Source organism: Equus przewalskii, chromosome 2 (assembly GCF_037783145.1).
Source record: "Equus przewalskii isolate Varuska chromosome 2, EquPr2, whole genome shotgun sequence".
NCBI classification, from domain to species: Eukaryota; Metazoa; Chordata; class Mammalia; order Perissodactyla; family Equidae; genus Equus; species Equus przewalskii.
Genome location: NC_091832.1, coordinates 105,028,646 through 105,044,448, shown reverse-complemented (window position 1 = coordinate 105,044,448; position 15,803 = coordinate 105,028,646). Strand labels below are relative to the sequence as shown.

Below are 15,803 nucleotides of genomic sequence, written 5' to 3'. Positions count from 1 at the left end.
TTTTCTCCCCAAAGCCCCCCGGTACATAGTTGTGTATTCTTCGTTGTGGGTTCCTCTAGTTGTGGCATGTGGGACGCTGCCTCAGCGTGGTCTGACGAGCAGTGCCATGTCCGCGCCCAGGATTCGAACCGACGAAACACTGGGCCGCCTGCAGCGGAGCGCGCGAACGTAACCACTCGGCCACGGGGCCAGCCCCAGGAAATATTTTTAATGCTTTTTTAAAATAAAAGCTTTTAGCTAGAATAATTTTGATACTGCTCATTTAACTGAGTTACAAGTAAAGTATGAATGAAGTAATATAGCAGCCACTTAAAATATATAATCCCCACCATTTTTTAAGGGAAATGGGTACTGGTAGCTAGAATGCTTTCTACTCTATGCTTCAATGGATGTGCACAGGCACATTTGAAAGAGGAAGCTACAATTAGCCAAATTGCCCACTCAGACGAGGGGATAGCAGATATCTGATGGATAAAATAATAGGGAGACTAGGGATATTTCTTTGAGAGTAGTTATAATAGCTAACATTTATTGAACACTAACAATGTGTCAGGCACTGTCTTAAATTTCGTTGTTGTTGTTAGTGCCTTTGAGCTGATTCCAACTCCTAGCGCCCCTGTGTGCAGCAGAGCAGAACCCTGCCTGGTCTTTTTGCCGCATCTTCACACCTTGCGGCGCAATATCAGACAATGCTCCACTGCTATTCATAGGGTTTTCATGGCCAATTTTTTCAGAAGTGGGTAGCCAGGTGCTTCTTCCTAGTCTGTTTTAGTCTGGAAGCTCTGCCCACCATGGATGACCCTGCTGGTATTTGAAATACCAGTCGCACAGCTTTCAGCATCACAGCAACACCCAACTGCCACAGTATGACAACCAACAGATGGGGTGGTGTGGTTCCTTGACGGGAAAACAAACCTGAGCCATAGCAGTGAAATCACCGAACCTTAACCACTAGACCACCAGGGCTGGCTCTTAAATATTTTACGTATGTTAAATTATTTAATCATCACAATAGTAACCGCATATGTGTTTTACTATCAAAGAAATGTCCCCGATTTTCCTTTTATTTGTTCTTTTATCGTTCAGACACTTATTAGCTCTCCCCTTGTCTGAGTGGGCAGTTGAGCCCACTCCTGGCTTCTGCTTTTAAATGGAGGCTTAACTGGCCTAGAATGTTCACAACAGCTCACCCATATGTTTGGCTTATCTGGAACATTCTCTTGGAGCACCTTGGAACTCTTCCAAATGGCCTCTCTACAATCATGAGCTTCTAACAGCGTGGCAGCTAGGTTCTAAGATGAAGCATTTCAAGTCCAGAAAAGCAAAAGCTGCAGATCTCTGAGGGCCTAGCTCTGAAGTTATATTGTGTCACTTTACCTAATTTTTTTGCATGTGTTTTGGTGAGAGCATCTCACAGGGCTAGCCCAGACTGAATAGGAAGAGAATAGATTCAACCTCTCAAAGAGAGGAGTGGGAAAATTTTTCAGCCACTTTTAATCCATCACAGATATGATAGCTTCCTGTGTTATTAATATTGTTAAATTCTATTTATGAGGGCTAATCATGTATTTACTTACAATGACATGAAGCTATTTAAAAAATACCTTGCTAATAACAATTATCTTGAAGACTGTCTGATAGTTGGATGAGACTTTGGTCCTAGGAGGACGGAAAGGGAGGAAAGCTGGGGGACTGAGTGTGCTTGTGCAGAGTTCAGTTATGCATGACTCTACTCAAGTCTCAGCATCCAAATAAATCACTCTAGGGAGTATGAGACAGAGACAAACTTAAGATACTTTATCTTAGTACTTCCCAGAGGCAAAAGTCTTATTTCTTGAAAAAATAACCAAATGAAACTTACAGATCTAAAAAATACAAAATCTGACATGAAGCAGTCACTGAATGGGTTTAACAGCAGAGTGGATACTGCAAAAGAAAGACCTGTAAATATATCAATCTATTGGTAAATGAACGCATTCAAGCTGAAGCACAGAGAGAAAAAGGCAAAAGAAAACAAAACCACACACACAAACAAATATACAAAAAAACAGAGCTTCGGTGACCTGTGGGACATTATTAGGTGGTTTAACATAGATGAAGTTGAATTCCTGGGGTTGGAGTGGGAAGAAGAGCAGAGAAAACATATTTGAAAAAATAAGGCCAAAATTTGTTCAGATTTGATTATAAAAAATAAACCCAACAGATTAAAGTAGCTCTAAGAATAAGTATAATAAGCAAGCACAAAGAAAATCAAGCAAGATAAGCACAAGAAAACCACACCAGGCTGTATCATAATGAAGTTGAAAACCAATAATAAAAAGAAAACCTTAAAAGCAGTCAAGCAGAAAAAATACAAACCTTGTTAAATATAGGGACACAGGTAGGAATTAACACTAACTTCTTGTCAGAAACAATGCAAGCTAGGAGACAGTGGAATGATACCTTTAAATTGCTGAAAGAAAAAACTGTCAATGTAGAAAGAGCAAAACCTATCCAACTTAAATAATGAAATGTGTTATTGTTGAAAGAGTCCTTTGTGTTTATAGAGTCACAGAAACTGATGCTGGAAAGGACCTTTGAGCTAATTAGTCTATAGCAATGGGAGTGGAATTAAAAAGGGATTAGAGTGACTACCCCCGTAAACACACCCACTCACTGATCTAAATTTGGCAGATATACCTGGAAGCCCTTTTGCAGACGCACTCACACACACATACCCCCTCACCCTCACCTCTCACTGCAGTGTTACAGGGTGGTGTGCTTCTGTGAGTAATGAGACTGAGTAAGATCTTCTCTGGTGTGTTGAGGCAGAATATAGGTTGAAAACCACTGACAATCCAAATCCTCACGTTACACATGTCATCGTTAAAACTTTGAGAAAATAAAATGACTTGCCCCAGATCGCTTTTGGCAGAGAAAATAATAAAGCTGAATCTCAGATCAGGTTGTTCGATATTCTTTTGGACATTTAAAAGTTTGGGAATCCTATTGGAATTAGGCTGTAACAACGTACTTGCAATCAAAGGTGAATCTCAGGCATTTCAGAGCAAAGGTTGTGTTTATGTGTGTGTGCGTGAGGGGTGAGGGGAGAGGATACTTACAGGTTTTACATCAATGCAATTTTATATAACCGTCAGTATAAAGACTAGAGTTTACTAAGCTGTTGATTTATTGAGGCATAACAATAGTAGAGATGAATAAAACATCTTTTCAGTATTTCGTTTCTCTCTTGACAAGTGAAGTTCCGGGTGTGGTAATACCTATTATGTAGTGGCTACCCAAAGAAGTTCATGTCAAGGAATACAGAATACATAGGCAGTATATAAACATGCTTATTGTTGCATCATGTCAGTGGAGGAAAATACAGAAGGAACATTTGAGCACAATAAATCTCTCCTAAAGAGAGCGTTACTTGCTCCAACCTGTCTGCAGCAATCAGAGGAAGGAAGTCAGCAAGAAAAGGAAAGAATGCTAGGTTGCAAGTGCCAAAATGTCTCATCACTTGCTACTCAAGAGAAAGGGCAGATTCCTATAACTCAAAACAAGGCTCAAATTCAGCTGCTAAATTTACAATAGTGTCCTAGATTTTAGAATCCATTTTTTTTCTATCAATAAAGGTGATCTTTGTCCAAATATCAATAGTGAAAACCACAGAGGATAAATCTTGAAAGAGACTTAAATTGTGTCTAAGTCTCTCATTTTCAGATGAGGTAACATGGATCAGAGAACATTATTGACTCCTAGTCCAGTGTTCTGTCCATTACATTTTGTTATGAAGGATAATTCTAATCAAATCACTTTTGAATTCCCAGTAAATCATGCCCCACCAAAAGTGTGTCTTTGTTATTTGATTATAGCTGTTAAGTGGATCTGAGGAACTAATTCTGAAGGATTTGCAGATAACGTATTAGTTTTCTTTTGTAAAGGTTTTGACAAATGTTTGATCTGATACTCTGATGCATTTAGAAGCTACCAAATGTTACTTTTAAGTCTCATTACATGCTCAATTGCAGTTTTGATAAAATAGTCATGATTCTTTGGAGGAGTATTTTGGACACATAGGAGCTAAGTCAGATGGAAGTCGTAGAAGTGTTACCATCAAGATGCCATTGATTATAAGGCAACTATTACTTTATAGGTTACTAAGAAAGAAAATACGGTCAATTAAGCTATGATGTGCATTGATTGCAAGACACATATTGATTTCTGTAGTGTTAAAGGATGAAGAAATGTGCTTAGAATCATGGAAATATAGGAGGTACTTGGTTAGGAAAGACCTGTCTGAAGAGAGGAAGCATAATGGAGGCAGGAGTGCCAAGTAGAACCGGGGTTACAGAGTGGATGAGCCGGGCCAAAGCAAAGACCCGTCTGGGAAGCAGTGGAGAATAACTGCAAGGCTGTAGCACGTAGGACTGGAGGTTGGAGAGAGTGAGGAACGGGCTCAGACCAGAGCCCTTGGTCCTGAGCCTCAGCCTCTTGGTTCTGGTCACTCGTGAATAGGGGCAATTTATCAGAAATCAAGGCTTAACAACTTAAATGGGAGAGCAACTCTCAAAATCTTTGAGACTCCTAGGATTTAGAAGACAAGTTAAAGGATTGAGTGCCAGTCTAAAGCTTTTGAACCTTATTTTATAAGTAATAGTGAGCCTCTGAAAAAGGAGCAAAATGAAGTAAACAGTGTTTTAAGAAGATGAATCTAATAAGAGTGTGAATAATTATAATCTGCCAAAAATCGTGTTTTTGTTTTGTTTTTTTCCGCAAGTACTCTCTGGAGAAGCAAAAGTAGTGTGATGATTGACTTTTTTCTGTTTTACCAAGTTGTGCTACTTCACTGAGAAAAATCCAAATCCCACACATGGTAGTAGAGAAGCCAGTAGTTATTTACATCAGATTTTAAGTTACTCTCACCAGTAAACTGAATGCTAAAACACAACATTCAGTTACATCCTTAAAAAAAATGATTCACTTTGGGTGGAGTACAAACTTGCCCATAGTCGTCAGTTTTACTGCAGGCAAAATAAAGACACACCTCTTCCTGAAAACACAGACAACACAAATTACTGTGGCTAGCTTCTTGCATTATCACTTTTACATCAGCTCATCCCTCACTGCTAGTCACCTAAGGCTACTAATGTAAACACTACCCTTTCCAAGCATCAGGCTTCCTTCGGTAGTATTCTGGGATAACCTCTCATTCTGCAGTATCTTCCTTGACATTTCTTCTTCCTGCAAGATTCTCTAATCTCTGACAGTGTATTTTATCACCTCCATGATATTGCTGTGAACAAGAAATTGCTTTCCTATTCGTCTGCTTGCTCAATTCCTACGCATTCTTTAAGAATCGGATCTCCTGACTACCTCCAGCAGATATTTGAGCTTCTATGCATAAAGTAACTCTCTCTCATTCTCTCTTTCCTTTTTTTTTAAAATATTTCAGTTCTCTCATTATATTGCCTACTCCTTGCCGGTAAGGGCCATTTCTCTTCAGATTCGTATCCCAAAAACTTAGCACAGTGCCTGGTATATAACAGGTGGTCACTAAATCATTGTTGACTTGATTGATTGATTAGATGATGGCAATTTATATCATATGCTAGCTATAAAGTTTGTTTTACCATGACTATTGGCTTAATAAGATATATTTTCTAGCCTCAGAATTAGAATCTAATGGAGACTTGAGACATACAACTAATTTGAGGACAAGGAAACGTTAATGCTCTAAAAAGACAGTCAAGAACATCTAGGAAGGACAGACTGCTTCCAGCAGGGGTGACTAAGAGATAATAATTACACTAAGTCTTGGGGAAAAGGATGATATTTCAGGAAGCAGAGGAGAGGAGTAGGTAGGGATTCCATATGGAACTTACACTCTAGGCAAGGGACATAGACATGAAAGCGAGGAACGTATTAGGAGAGTAGTGAATATTTTAATTTGCATGGTTCAGAATTAGGAGATCATTGGCTAATAAAGCTGGGCAAGTAAGCTGAAATCACACCTAGGAAGAGTTCAGACTTTGGTAGGCAATGGAGAGACATACTTTCTGAGTAAAAGAAAGATACTCTTATGAGATTTTAGGGAGATTAATCAGTGCTCAGGCTGGATTATAAGAGGCAGAAACTACAGGCTGGGATGAAGGGGTATGGAAGTTCTTTAGGAGAGGAATTTAAGACAAGAAGTTAAACTAAATCAAAAGAAGAGAAGGATATATGTGAGTGACATTGTAATGTATGAAGGAAAAAAGTGTCTCACTTGTTGTGTGCTGATCAGTTTACATTTGAATCACCAAATTCAAAGAGAAACACTGGCAAGCCAAGGTGAATCCAAAAGAGAGTAATCGGCATTTGGGTGGGAGGGAGGGACTAGGGTCTGCAAACTGTGAGTTCCTGATTAATCAGGAGGGAAAAAAGGCTGAAGGAGAGGTGTGATAGGCAGCTTCAGTTATTCGAAGGGCTGTCATCTCAAAGAGATGACAACATCCTTATTCTGTTACTCCAGAGGGCTGAGAAAAGATACTGGACTGTGTCCAGAAGAGTGTGATCCAGGTGTGGAAAGATTTGGGAACCGTGACACACAGGAAGAATAACTGAAGTATTTTGAGAGGTCTAATTTATGATAAAGGAAACTTGTAAGAAACTGGAGCACTGTCTTCCAATACATGAAAAGTCTGCCACATGTAAATGGGACTGGTAAACAGATTCCATTAACTCCATACATCAGAACCTTTTGTAAGTTATCGATAAGCAATTTTTCTCTTTAACGTAAGGAATTGACTATTGATTATAGTAGTCCATCCATCAGAAATATTATAAAAAGTGTGGGTAGTTAGAAGTGGATGTTGACAGTGGCAAATGTTTTTAAAAGGACAAATTAATAGTGTCTATTGGATTTGTTTTGTTAGTATCTGTTATATTAGAGGATAAAGAAAGAAGAACCAGTGGGTCAACCAATGTCTTAGAACTTATGTCACTACTATTTACTTGTGTTATTGAATGAGTATGTCAGAATTTATACGTCTCAGATAAACAGAAAATACAGAAAGACATACAAGGAAGTTGAGATACCCGTGTATGAATAAAATCTCTTAAAATGCATACCAAATAAGGAGTTATGGCATAGCATAAAGAGCAGTGGGTTGACATCAGGCATACCTGAATTTGAAGCCAGCTCTGCCACTTACTAGCTGTTTTGTCTTTGGCATATTACTTGTCCTCTCTGGGTCATAGTTTAATCATCTGTAAAACAGGGATAGAGTTTCTCTCTTCCAAGGTTATTCCACAGATTAATAATAATGTTTATTCAGTACATAGAAAAGAACCTGGAATGTATTTGATATTAAAAAATGGCAAATATTAATACTATTATCTGAAAAGATTTTAAATAAGCAAATGGTAAAGTAGAAAGAACATGGGCTTTCAAGTCACACTCATATGATTTTGAAGCCTAGCTCAGCCACTTGTTACATTCCTAGCAATCTGTTTAACCAATATCAGGTTCTTTATAAAATGAAAACAATACCTGTCTACTTCACAGGTTCGCAATATTAAATTAGGTCATTTATTATTTCTATGTTGAGCAGAGTCTGGTATGTGATAAAACCTCAGTGTTAATTTCATTTCTCCTCAAAGGTATGAACAGGCAGTATCCCGCTTATGACCTTAACACGCATTTTACAGACTTTAGATGGGCTGGAAGTCCTGGCTGGGCTCCACAGTCCCTGAGGGAAGGGAGAGCTGTTACTGTTTGCCAATGCCAACTCCTGGGACTGATTCACCTAATGGACTCCCTCTGTTATGCGCCCCATGAAAGGAAATGTCTAAGTTTTAATAGATAAAGAGAGGACAGAGACTGGTATGTTGTAATCAGTTTCAGTTACTAATATCCATGCACACTTATAATTTCTGCTTTCTAAACCTCATCTGATATTTCTAAAGCTCTAGCTCTTCCAGGAGGAAGTGATGAGAAGAGATTTGTAGTCTGCCATTTATACCTGGGTTCTTACCTTATCTTCAGCCACGTATTACAGTCCACTTATATTGACTGTTCTGATCAGGTTTGTTTCCTTATTATTGAGATAATTTACATTCTTTCTCTCCGCAAATTTACCATTATGTTCTTATTTAGAAAACCACCCTTTTGGGCTCTTATGTATTTCTGAGCCACACTTCAAGAGTCACCCTAAGTTCTGCCTCCTCTTGACCTTTAGTGATCCTTCTAGCCTATAGTATTTTTCCCCACCTCGATCTCTCTCAGCCCCAATTCTGACCTTCGTTCACTTTGTTTTTAATGAGGAAGATTGGCCATGAATTTTATGGTATGTAAATTAATAAATAAAGTTGTTAAAAATAACTTATGAGATTATATGGTTAAATTTTACTTTATAATAAATTGCCCAAAGTGATAATATTTCCATTATGAAAGACAAGGGTGTTGATTCAAATGATTCCATTAGAAAACTAATTATAGCTACTCTTTGTTATATTGATATATATAGTTCTCATATATTATTTCTGTTAATAAATTTATATTGTACTATTCAGTAAAATTTTCAAAAATGTAACTACTCGTATGTAAAAAATACCGTAATGGTCTTTCTTTGTTTGATTTTTCTGACCTTTTTTTAACTATGAAATTCAAATGATTTCTTCTGTCTCTATGATTTTCTACTCTAAAAATAATATAATTATCAGTTGCCTTTTTAATCGAGATATTCTACAAGTTGACTATAAAGTGAATTTTTTTGTAAGAAAACTTAATTTTTTATATTTCTAAGATTAAATTTGAGGGATATTCACATCGGGGAAAAGTCAAATTTAGTAATGTATAAACCTGACAATGGACGATTGAACTACTGGCTTAAATAGTAGCTAATCTCTGTTCATTATTCCTTTCCCAAGCATAAGAATTTCTCTTATGCCTGTTATCTTTTAACTTCATACTTCTAGCTTCTATTTCTAGATTTGTGTTGGTATGCCCAATTGAACAGTAATACTGATTTTTTTACTTCACAGATAGGAACTATCAGAACAGGAAAATTTGAAGCTACAAGAGAACTTGGAAATCATCCAGCCCAACTTATCAAATTATCCATTTGATATGAGATCCTGGGTGGTTAAAGAACTTGTTTGGATATATAGAGTTAATTGGTTACATAGTTAACTCTTAATTTTCAAAGAGTATTCACAATAAACTAGCCAAATTTCCTCATCTAGTCAAGAAGAGAAACTGATTTTTTTCATTCCTTGAACTTCAAATTTCTATAAATTTATGAACTGTAACTATGACTATGGACATTACTCTTCTTAATCAGCCTTGCCTAGCTCCATTTGCTCAAGTCCAACAAAATTAATTTCAAGCTATAATATATAGATGCTATTTATCTGGCTCCTTGCACTTTTTATAAGAAGGAATATACTGTAATATTAAGAGCTCTAGATCCAAACTTTCTGGGTTTGAGTCTAGCTCTGTCACTCATTTAACTCTGTGACCTTGGACAAGTTGTTCTCCCCTCAGTATGGGGAGACTAAAACTCTTCATAAGCTTTCTAGGATTAAATGAGTTAATACATTGGAAGTGCATAGAACAGTACACTGAATGTAATATAATAATTCATTATTAACATAATATTAATAATAAGCTGAGCAATTAATACAAGCTGAACAGATTGGTTGGGATGGGTAAAGAGGCAATAGATATTAGTAGCTTTTTTCCTGTCCTCCTTAGCCTTTGCTTCTGTATAGGTTTAACTCTGGAGCTATGTTTCTTAAACTTTAGTAAAGCATGGACACATTTTAAAGAAAATTATTTTTCCACACTTCTAAGAATATACCTACAAAATCCAGCTGAAGAAACAACATTAATTAAATACTGTTGCTTCCCATGATTGCTTGGCTTCAACACAATCAGAAATACAAATGTAAATTTACATACTGAAGTCAGGTTAGGAGTAGCCTATTGTAAGGTGTTGGTTCAATTGATCTAGCATTTTAATTTTTTGAGAGTATTATTAAAATGAAAACAATTTTAAATTTATAAACTATCTTGAGAATACTTCAGCAGACCTTAGTATGAGAACTGTTGCTTTAGAAGCAAAAATAACCCACCTTATGCACAGCAAATTGTTTCTTTTATATGTGTCTAAGGCTCTGTTATCCCTATGTGTTTTGATCAATTGAAATTACTGCAGAGTAATACCAGGCCAAACTGCCAGTGGTGGTAGCAGCTGAAGCTGACTCTGGTCAGATCACAAATGAGCCAGAATAATGCCCATTCTGGGGCTGTCTTTAGGTAGAATGATAAAATTGGTTGTAACTTCTTTGTTTTCCTTCTGTCACCCCACTAAGTTCTCCTATCCTTCCTCTCATCTGTGCCTTTATCTCTTACCCCAAATATATGTTTCTCATTAAGGTGAGATGAATTAGTGCTTATTAATGTGTTACTTTTCCCACAATATTTACATTTTAATAAAACAGATCTAAGGCCCTGAAGGACCTTAAGATTTATTTGAATCTCTTAAAGCGGGATTTCCAACACTTTGACAAGTTCAATAAGAAGAAATAGAGGTACATATATTTTTAAGTAATTTTTTATGTTGTAAAGCAAGAACATGTTCTTTGTAGAAAATTTTGAAAATGCAATAAAATGAAACAAAACACAGAAAAAATAATATGTATTCTTAGCTTATGAAGATAACCAGTGATAATATTTCTGACATTTTTCTTAATAGATTTTGTTTTAGGATTTTAAAAAAATTATTAAAATAAGACCAACCAGTTTATATTCTGCCTTTTTCACTAAACATTATAAACATATAATATCTCATGTTTTTATAAACTATTCTAAACATTATCTTTAATGATTGCATACTATGGATTTACCAAGTTAGCGTGTGAATATTTCCCACGTTCTTCTTACATATTGTGAATGATGTTCCAGAAGTTTTGTACTGTATTGCATTCCAACCGACAGTATATAAGAGCCACTTTATTGCCATATTTTAATTGTTTGGTGAAAATGATATCCTTAAAAGAGTTTTTCTAATTTTTATATTTTTATTACTTTTAAGAGAAATTTGATTTTCTCTTGTGTAAATTTGCTCCTTATGTCTTTGCTTGTTTAGCTGTTGAAATCTTAATATCTTTCTTACTAATTTGTTTAAATTCTTTATATAGCTAGGTTATTAATCTTTTCTTGGAGATATTTTGCAGGTGGTGGTTTATTTTGGAATTTCATTTGTAATGTTCCCTAACATGCATAAGTCATCTCTACAGATTTTTCCTTTGCTTTTAAACTTAGAAAATCTTGAGAGTAAGGAATTTGGAGATAGGATGGGGCTTCTGTTGCATTTCAAACTATTAAGCTTTATATTTTTTAAAAATCTAAACTCATGTTCTCCTGTAAGCAGTTTATGAACGAAGAAACAAATAATTTCAGAGGTCCATGTGGAGTATTCTTAAATGTGATAACAGATAAAGGGAAAATGAGAAAGCAAATCTCAAAAAATTACTTATATTTAAATTTTTATTTCAAATGAAATGTTAAATGATGTAATATCCAGCTACCTTCAAAAATGTCTGCAAGACAGTGTTTAAAATAGTTTGTCCAACTAAGCTAATAAGTTAATAGTCAAAACCTAGGGTAGTTTTACCAAATGAAAATAAAGTTAAATTTTAAGACCTGGCACATTAATGGTACCACAGTTAAGAATTCTACTGGGAGAAAAGGCAGAGTAGTTCCCATTTTCCCCTAAGTAAAGCTTCTTTATGAAAAGATAATGATCATAAAGAATTATTAATTGAATACTACTTCAAATGGGGGATATATACATGGAATATTTTGGATATATATTAAGATAAAAGTCATTTAAAATATAATAAGCATTATCTCATTTTGTAAGTCCCTTTCTCTAATGTTTGTTAAAGGAAAAGCCAAAGTTTTTTTTGTATATGCATACTAAAAGATATAAATATTATTAATTTATGTCCGATAGCTCCCTGTGGAAAAGGAAAGACTGGTGTTGCCATAAATGTGCTCTGTTCTTTGTGTGAGTAGTTGAAGCTAATTGTAGGTGATCCGGATTTTATTTTGTCTCTGGTTATCGTGTTTAGAATCTTATGCCATGATTTGTTTGAGAGTAATGCCTGCTTGCAGTTAAGTACATCCATTAGCTGTAAGCCTGGTTAAACAGTGCCTGTCCTCAGTTGGTAAACGTCTACTTGGATTATGATAATGCAGTAACAATCTGATAGATATAGCAACTGAAGTATTAAATCTGCAATGATGAAATAGAAACTGTCTTGCCTGCTTATAATCTTATGAGAGGGTTGCATTTTTAGTGGAGGTGACAGGAAGACAAAATAATAGCTTCTTCTTGCTGGAAGTACAGTAAGTGAAGACTTATGTGAAGATCTCTCACATTCCTTGAATAACCCTTTAAAAGGTGACATTTTTCCATCTTTGCTTTCAGTCCTTGCTTATATAAGAAAATAAAGTGAGGAACCTAGAAATGTGGGTTTAGTAAATTCTCACTTTTATAATCGCGTAAGGTTTTTTTTTTTCCTCCCCAAAACTCCCCAGTATGTAGCTGTATATTTTTAGTTGTGGATCCTTCTAGTTGTGGCATGTGGGACACCGCCTCAACATGGTGTAATGAGCGGTGCCATGTCTCTGCCCAGGATCCAAACCGGCCAAACCCTGGGCTGTTGAAGTGGAGCACGCGAACTTAACCACTCAGCCACGGGGCCGGCCCCAATCATAAAGCATAAAACATAAGGTTTTAATCAATGAGTGTCAAATGGAGAAGGGAATTTATATTTAATACCAACCTATGATGTGCCTGTATTTTAAATTATTAATTCTCACAATAACCCCATAATCCCAGAGAGTATTAGTGACTTGTGCAAGGTCATACAATCCCAAAGAGAAAGAGCCTGGCTTTGAGCCATGTTCTACTGACTTTAAAACCTAATCCCTTTCCTCTTATACAAGCAGATATGTATGATATATGAAGCATAATGTAAAATAGATATATTTATAATATAAAAATAGATAGACTATACTATAGTATAATATAGTTTCTGATTAGAGCCAGATGATTGAAACAAAGAAAGGAGAGATTGCTCCAGACTGGAATGATCTGGAAAAGCTATGTGAAGATACAACTTGAATTGGCCTATGAACTCTGGGTAGATGGGCCTCAGATGGAATGAAGACTGAGAAAGTTTTGGAAGATAATTGGTAGTATGTATTTGAAGACAAAAGAGAAGACATTCTCTGAGTTACTTAAGGGCACCATCTCAGTTATTGGTCTTAGTTATTGATGCCTTGGTATTTATCACAATGCCTAGCACATAAATAGGTGCTAAATAATGTTTAAATGATGCTTTAAAATGTTTGTTGAATTGAAAACACTCTGGGAGATAAGAGAAACATAGTTGAGAATATATAGTCTTGCAGTGTTGGAAGTAGCAGAATTAAAAGTACTTTCTCACAAGTCATTAGCCTGGTGTGGGAGTTGGGGGTGGGTGAGAATGGTGGGGAAGAAAGAGAGTGAGCACAAGTGGGCTTTTCCTCTGATTTAGAATAATAGGTCTAAAAGAGGAGCAATTTTGAAGGTTGATGAAAGAGCTAACACCTGATGCCCTCAGCCAACTTTGAAGTCTAGGAGACTTCATTGAAGCTTTGAGGGGAGTAAAAAGGGCTTGTTTCAGCCACTAAGGCAAGGGCAAATGGGTTCTTAAAAGAATAGCCAAATAGCAAGCAGCAAGGACCAAGGTGAAATTTGAGAACTAAATTTGGGTTATGTTTATTCCACAAGGTTTCTCTCTTTTCTTCTCAGAAATCTGAGGTACAGTGCAGAGCAAGTAGTTCTGTCTTAATATTTACCATTCAGATCTAACATATGCCATCATTTCAGGTTTCATACTTTATTTCGGGTCATGGGACCTGGTGGCATCTGTATCCCTAGGCCTTTGTGCAGGATTGGAACAGCGTATGGGCACAAATTAAAAATATTCACCTGAAACAATTTCTCTCAAGAATGCTTAGAAAAGCTTTAGGTTACACAGCTCAAGTAGCAGAGCTGGAAAAATGATTGGTGGGGAAAGCTAATGGGTTCATTTTCTCACTTCTGATGATTGTAGTATTTTTGGTAGCTACAATGTAGACCTCTGTCCTTCCCATTATCTAATTATAATGTGCAAGGACTGATTGCATGTGCTCTTTGTCTACAGTCCTTGGCACTAATAACCCTAAACAAAGCTGCAGACACTAATTACCTCCTTTTCCTAATCTGAATTTTGATGTGCTTTTGAACTAGTAAGTCTTCTAATGTTCTAAGAGGGCTTTCCCCATCATTGCGGAGACATTTACTTCCCCTGAATTCAGGGAACTAGATTTTGAATTAAAGTTTTTTTGGAGGAGTTTTTGATGCTTATAATTTTGTAGCAGCACAAATAAATCAGGATGCCTTTATTTATTATATACCCAAACCAGCATTGCCTGCATTTGAGAAAGAGATAATTATAAAAGTTTGCTCTAAGATACTCATGAGATGTGTATGCTCTTTGTAGAAAACATGGAGACAAAGATAGTTCATTTTGTCTCCTGACTGTCAGATTCCATCTGTAACTAAGCAATAATGTTATCCTGTATCTCTTTTTGATAAGCTGTTACCTGAGTTTCTTGTGGTCATCCTAAGAAAGTAGAAAGCATAAAAATTAACTTTGGGTTTATGGCAGCTGAAAGGAAGCTGATTTACTGAGTTACTGAGCACATTTGAAAAATGACAAGGCAGAGTCTATTTATTCCTTTTTGGTTAAAGAACCAGGAAACGCTTTTGACTGATGACATCGCAATGAATCAGATTTATTAGCTTGAAGCACAGAACTTTTGTTTGTCTCCAAAGTCTTGACCAAGAGAATATAGTCTCATATAAAAATAAAGATAATTTGGCCTATGATTTTTCTTCTTTTTTGCAAAATTCAGTTTTCTTTATAAAATTTTCTTTTCCTTTTTTTTAAGTATTAGTTATATGACTTGAGCAACTCACTCTGCTTCAATTTCCTTATCCTTAAAATGAGGTTATTTACCTACCTATTTAACAGAGTTGTGAGAAATAAATGAGATCATATCTTTGGAATGATCAGAATGACTAGAACGGTATCTGATAATTGCTCAATGAGTATTAGCTATTGTTTTCAGTTAAACCAGAATGGCTTCAACCACACTGGCAGGGATAATGTTCCAGCTCAGCCCTTTACTAGTTGTGTGACCTTAGGAACGTTACTTAACCTCTTTGTACCTCAGTTTCCACATCAGTAACATGGAGGTAACATTGATGCCTACCTTACAGATTTTTGTGAAAATTAAATCAATTAATGTATGTTAAAGTGCTTAGAACAACCTGGCACATAATAAGCCTATTATCATAATTATTTTTTACATTATCACTGTTTTTATTAGGACAGATTTTTTCACAATGCAAAAAAGTACTATAAATGTACATTGTTCTACATCATGGCCAAGTAAGGAAATAAAAATAAGGTAAAATCACGAGACATCAAGGAAGAGAAAGAGGGCAAACTGATAGGAATAGGCAGAAGAGTAAGTATTACAGAAGCAGACAGTATAAAACATATACACCCAGGGGAGAGAGCGAATAAGGTAGGAAAGTTCCAGAAAGTTCTTCATACTTCTAACATTCGTTTATTTGTTTATACACACACACACACGAAATAAAATCCTGGACTGGTTTACATGCTCTATGGGCTACTATCTCTCACCACTTCATAGCATTTATTGCACT

At 36.0% G+C, this 15,803-nt stretch overlaps 1 protein-coding gene across 9 annotated transcripts in view; it reads left to right on the top strand.

The window, feature by feature from the left end:
* The window catches only part of AFG2A (AFG2 AAA ATPase homolog A), a 309,664-nt gene that overhangs the window by 153,963 nt on the left and 139,898 nt on the right, over window positions 1-15,803 (top strand). For 2 of the 9 annotated variants that reach the window (XM_070609150.1, XM_070609152.1), the window contains exon 15: window positions 9,010-9,209. The exons of 6 other annotated variants lie outside the window; for them this stretch is intronic. In XM_070609150.1, coding sequence (XP_070465251.1) covers window positions 9,010-9,093 — 84 coding nt within the window. In that variant the 3' untranslated portion in view covers window positions 9,094-9,209. Of the gene's footprint in view, window positions 1-7,932; window positions 8,052-9,009; window positions 9,210-15,803 lie in introns of those variants that run through there. One more of the 9 variants, XR_011537214.1, reaches the window with a different exon arrangement.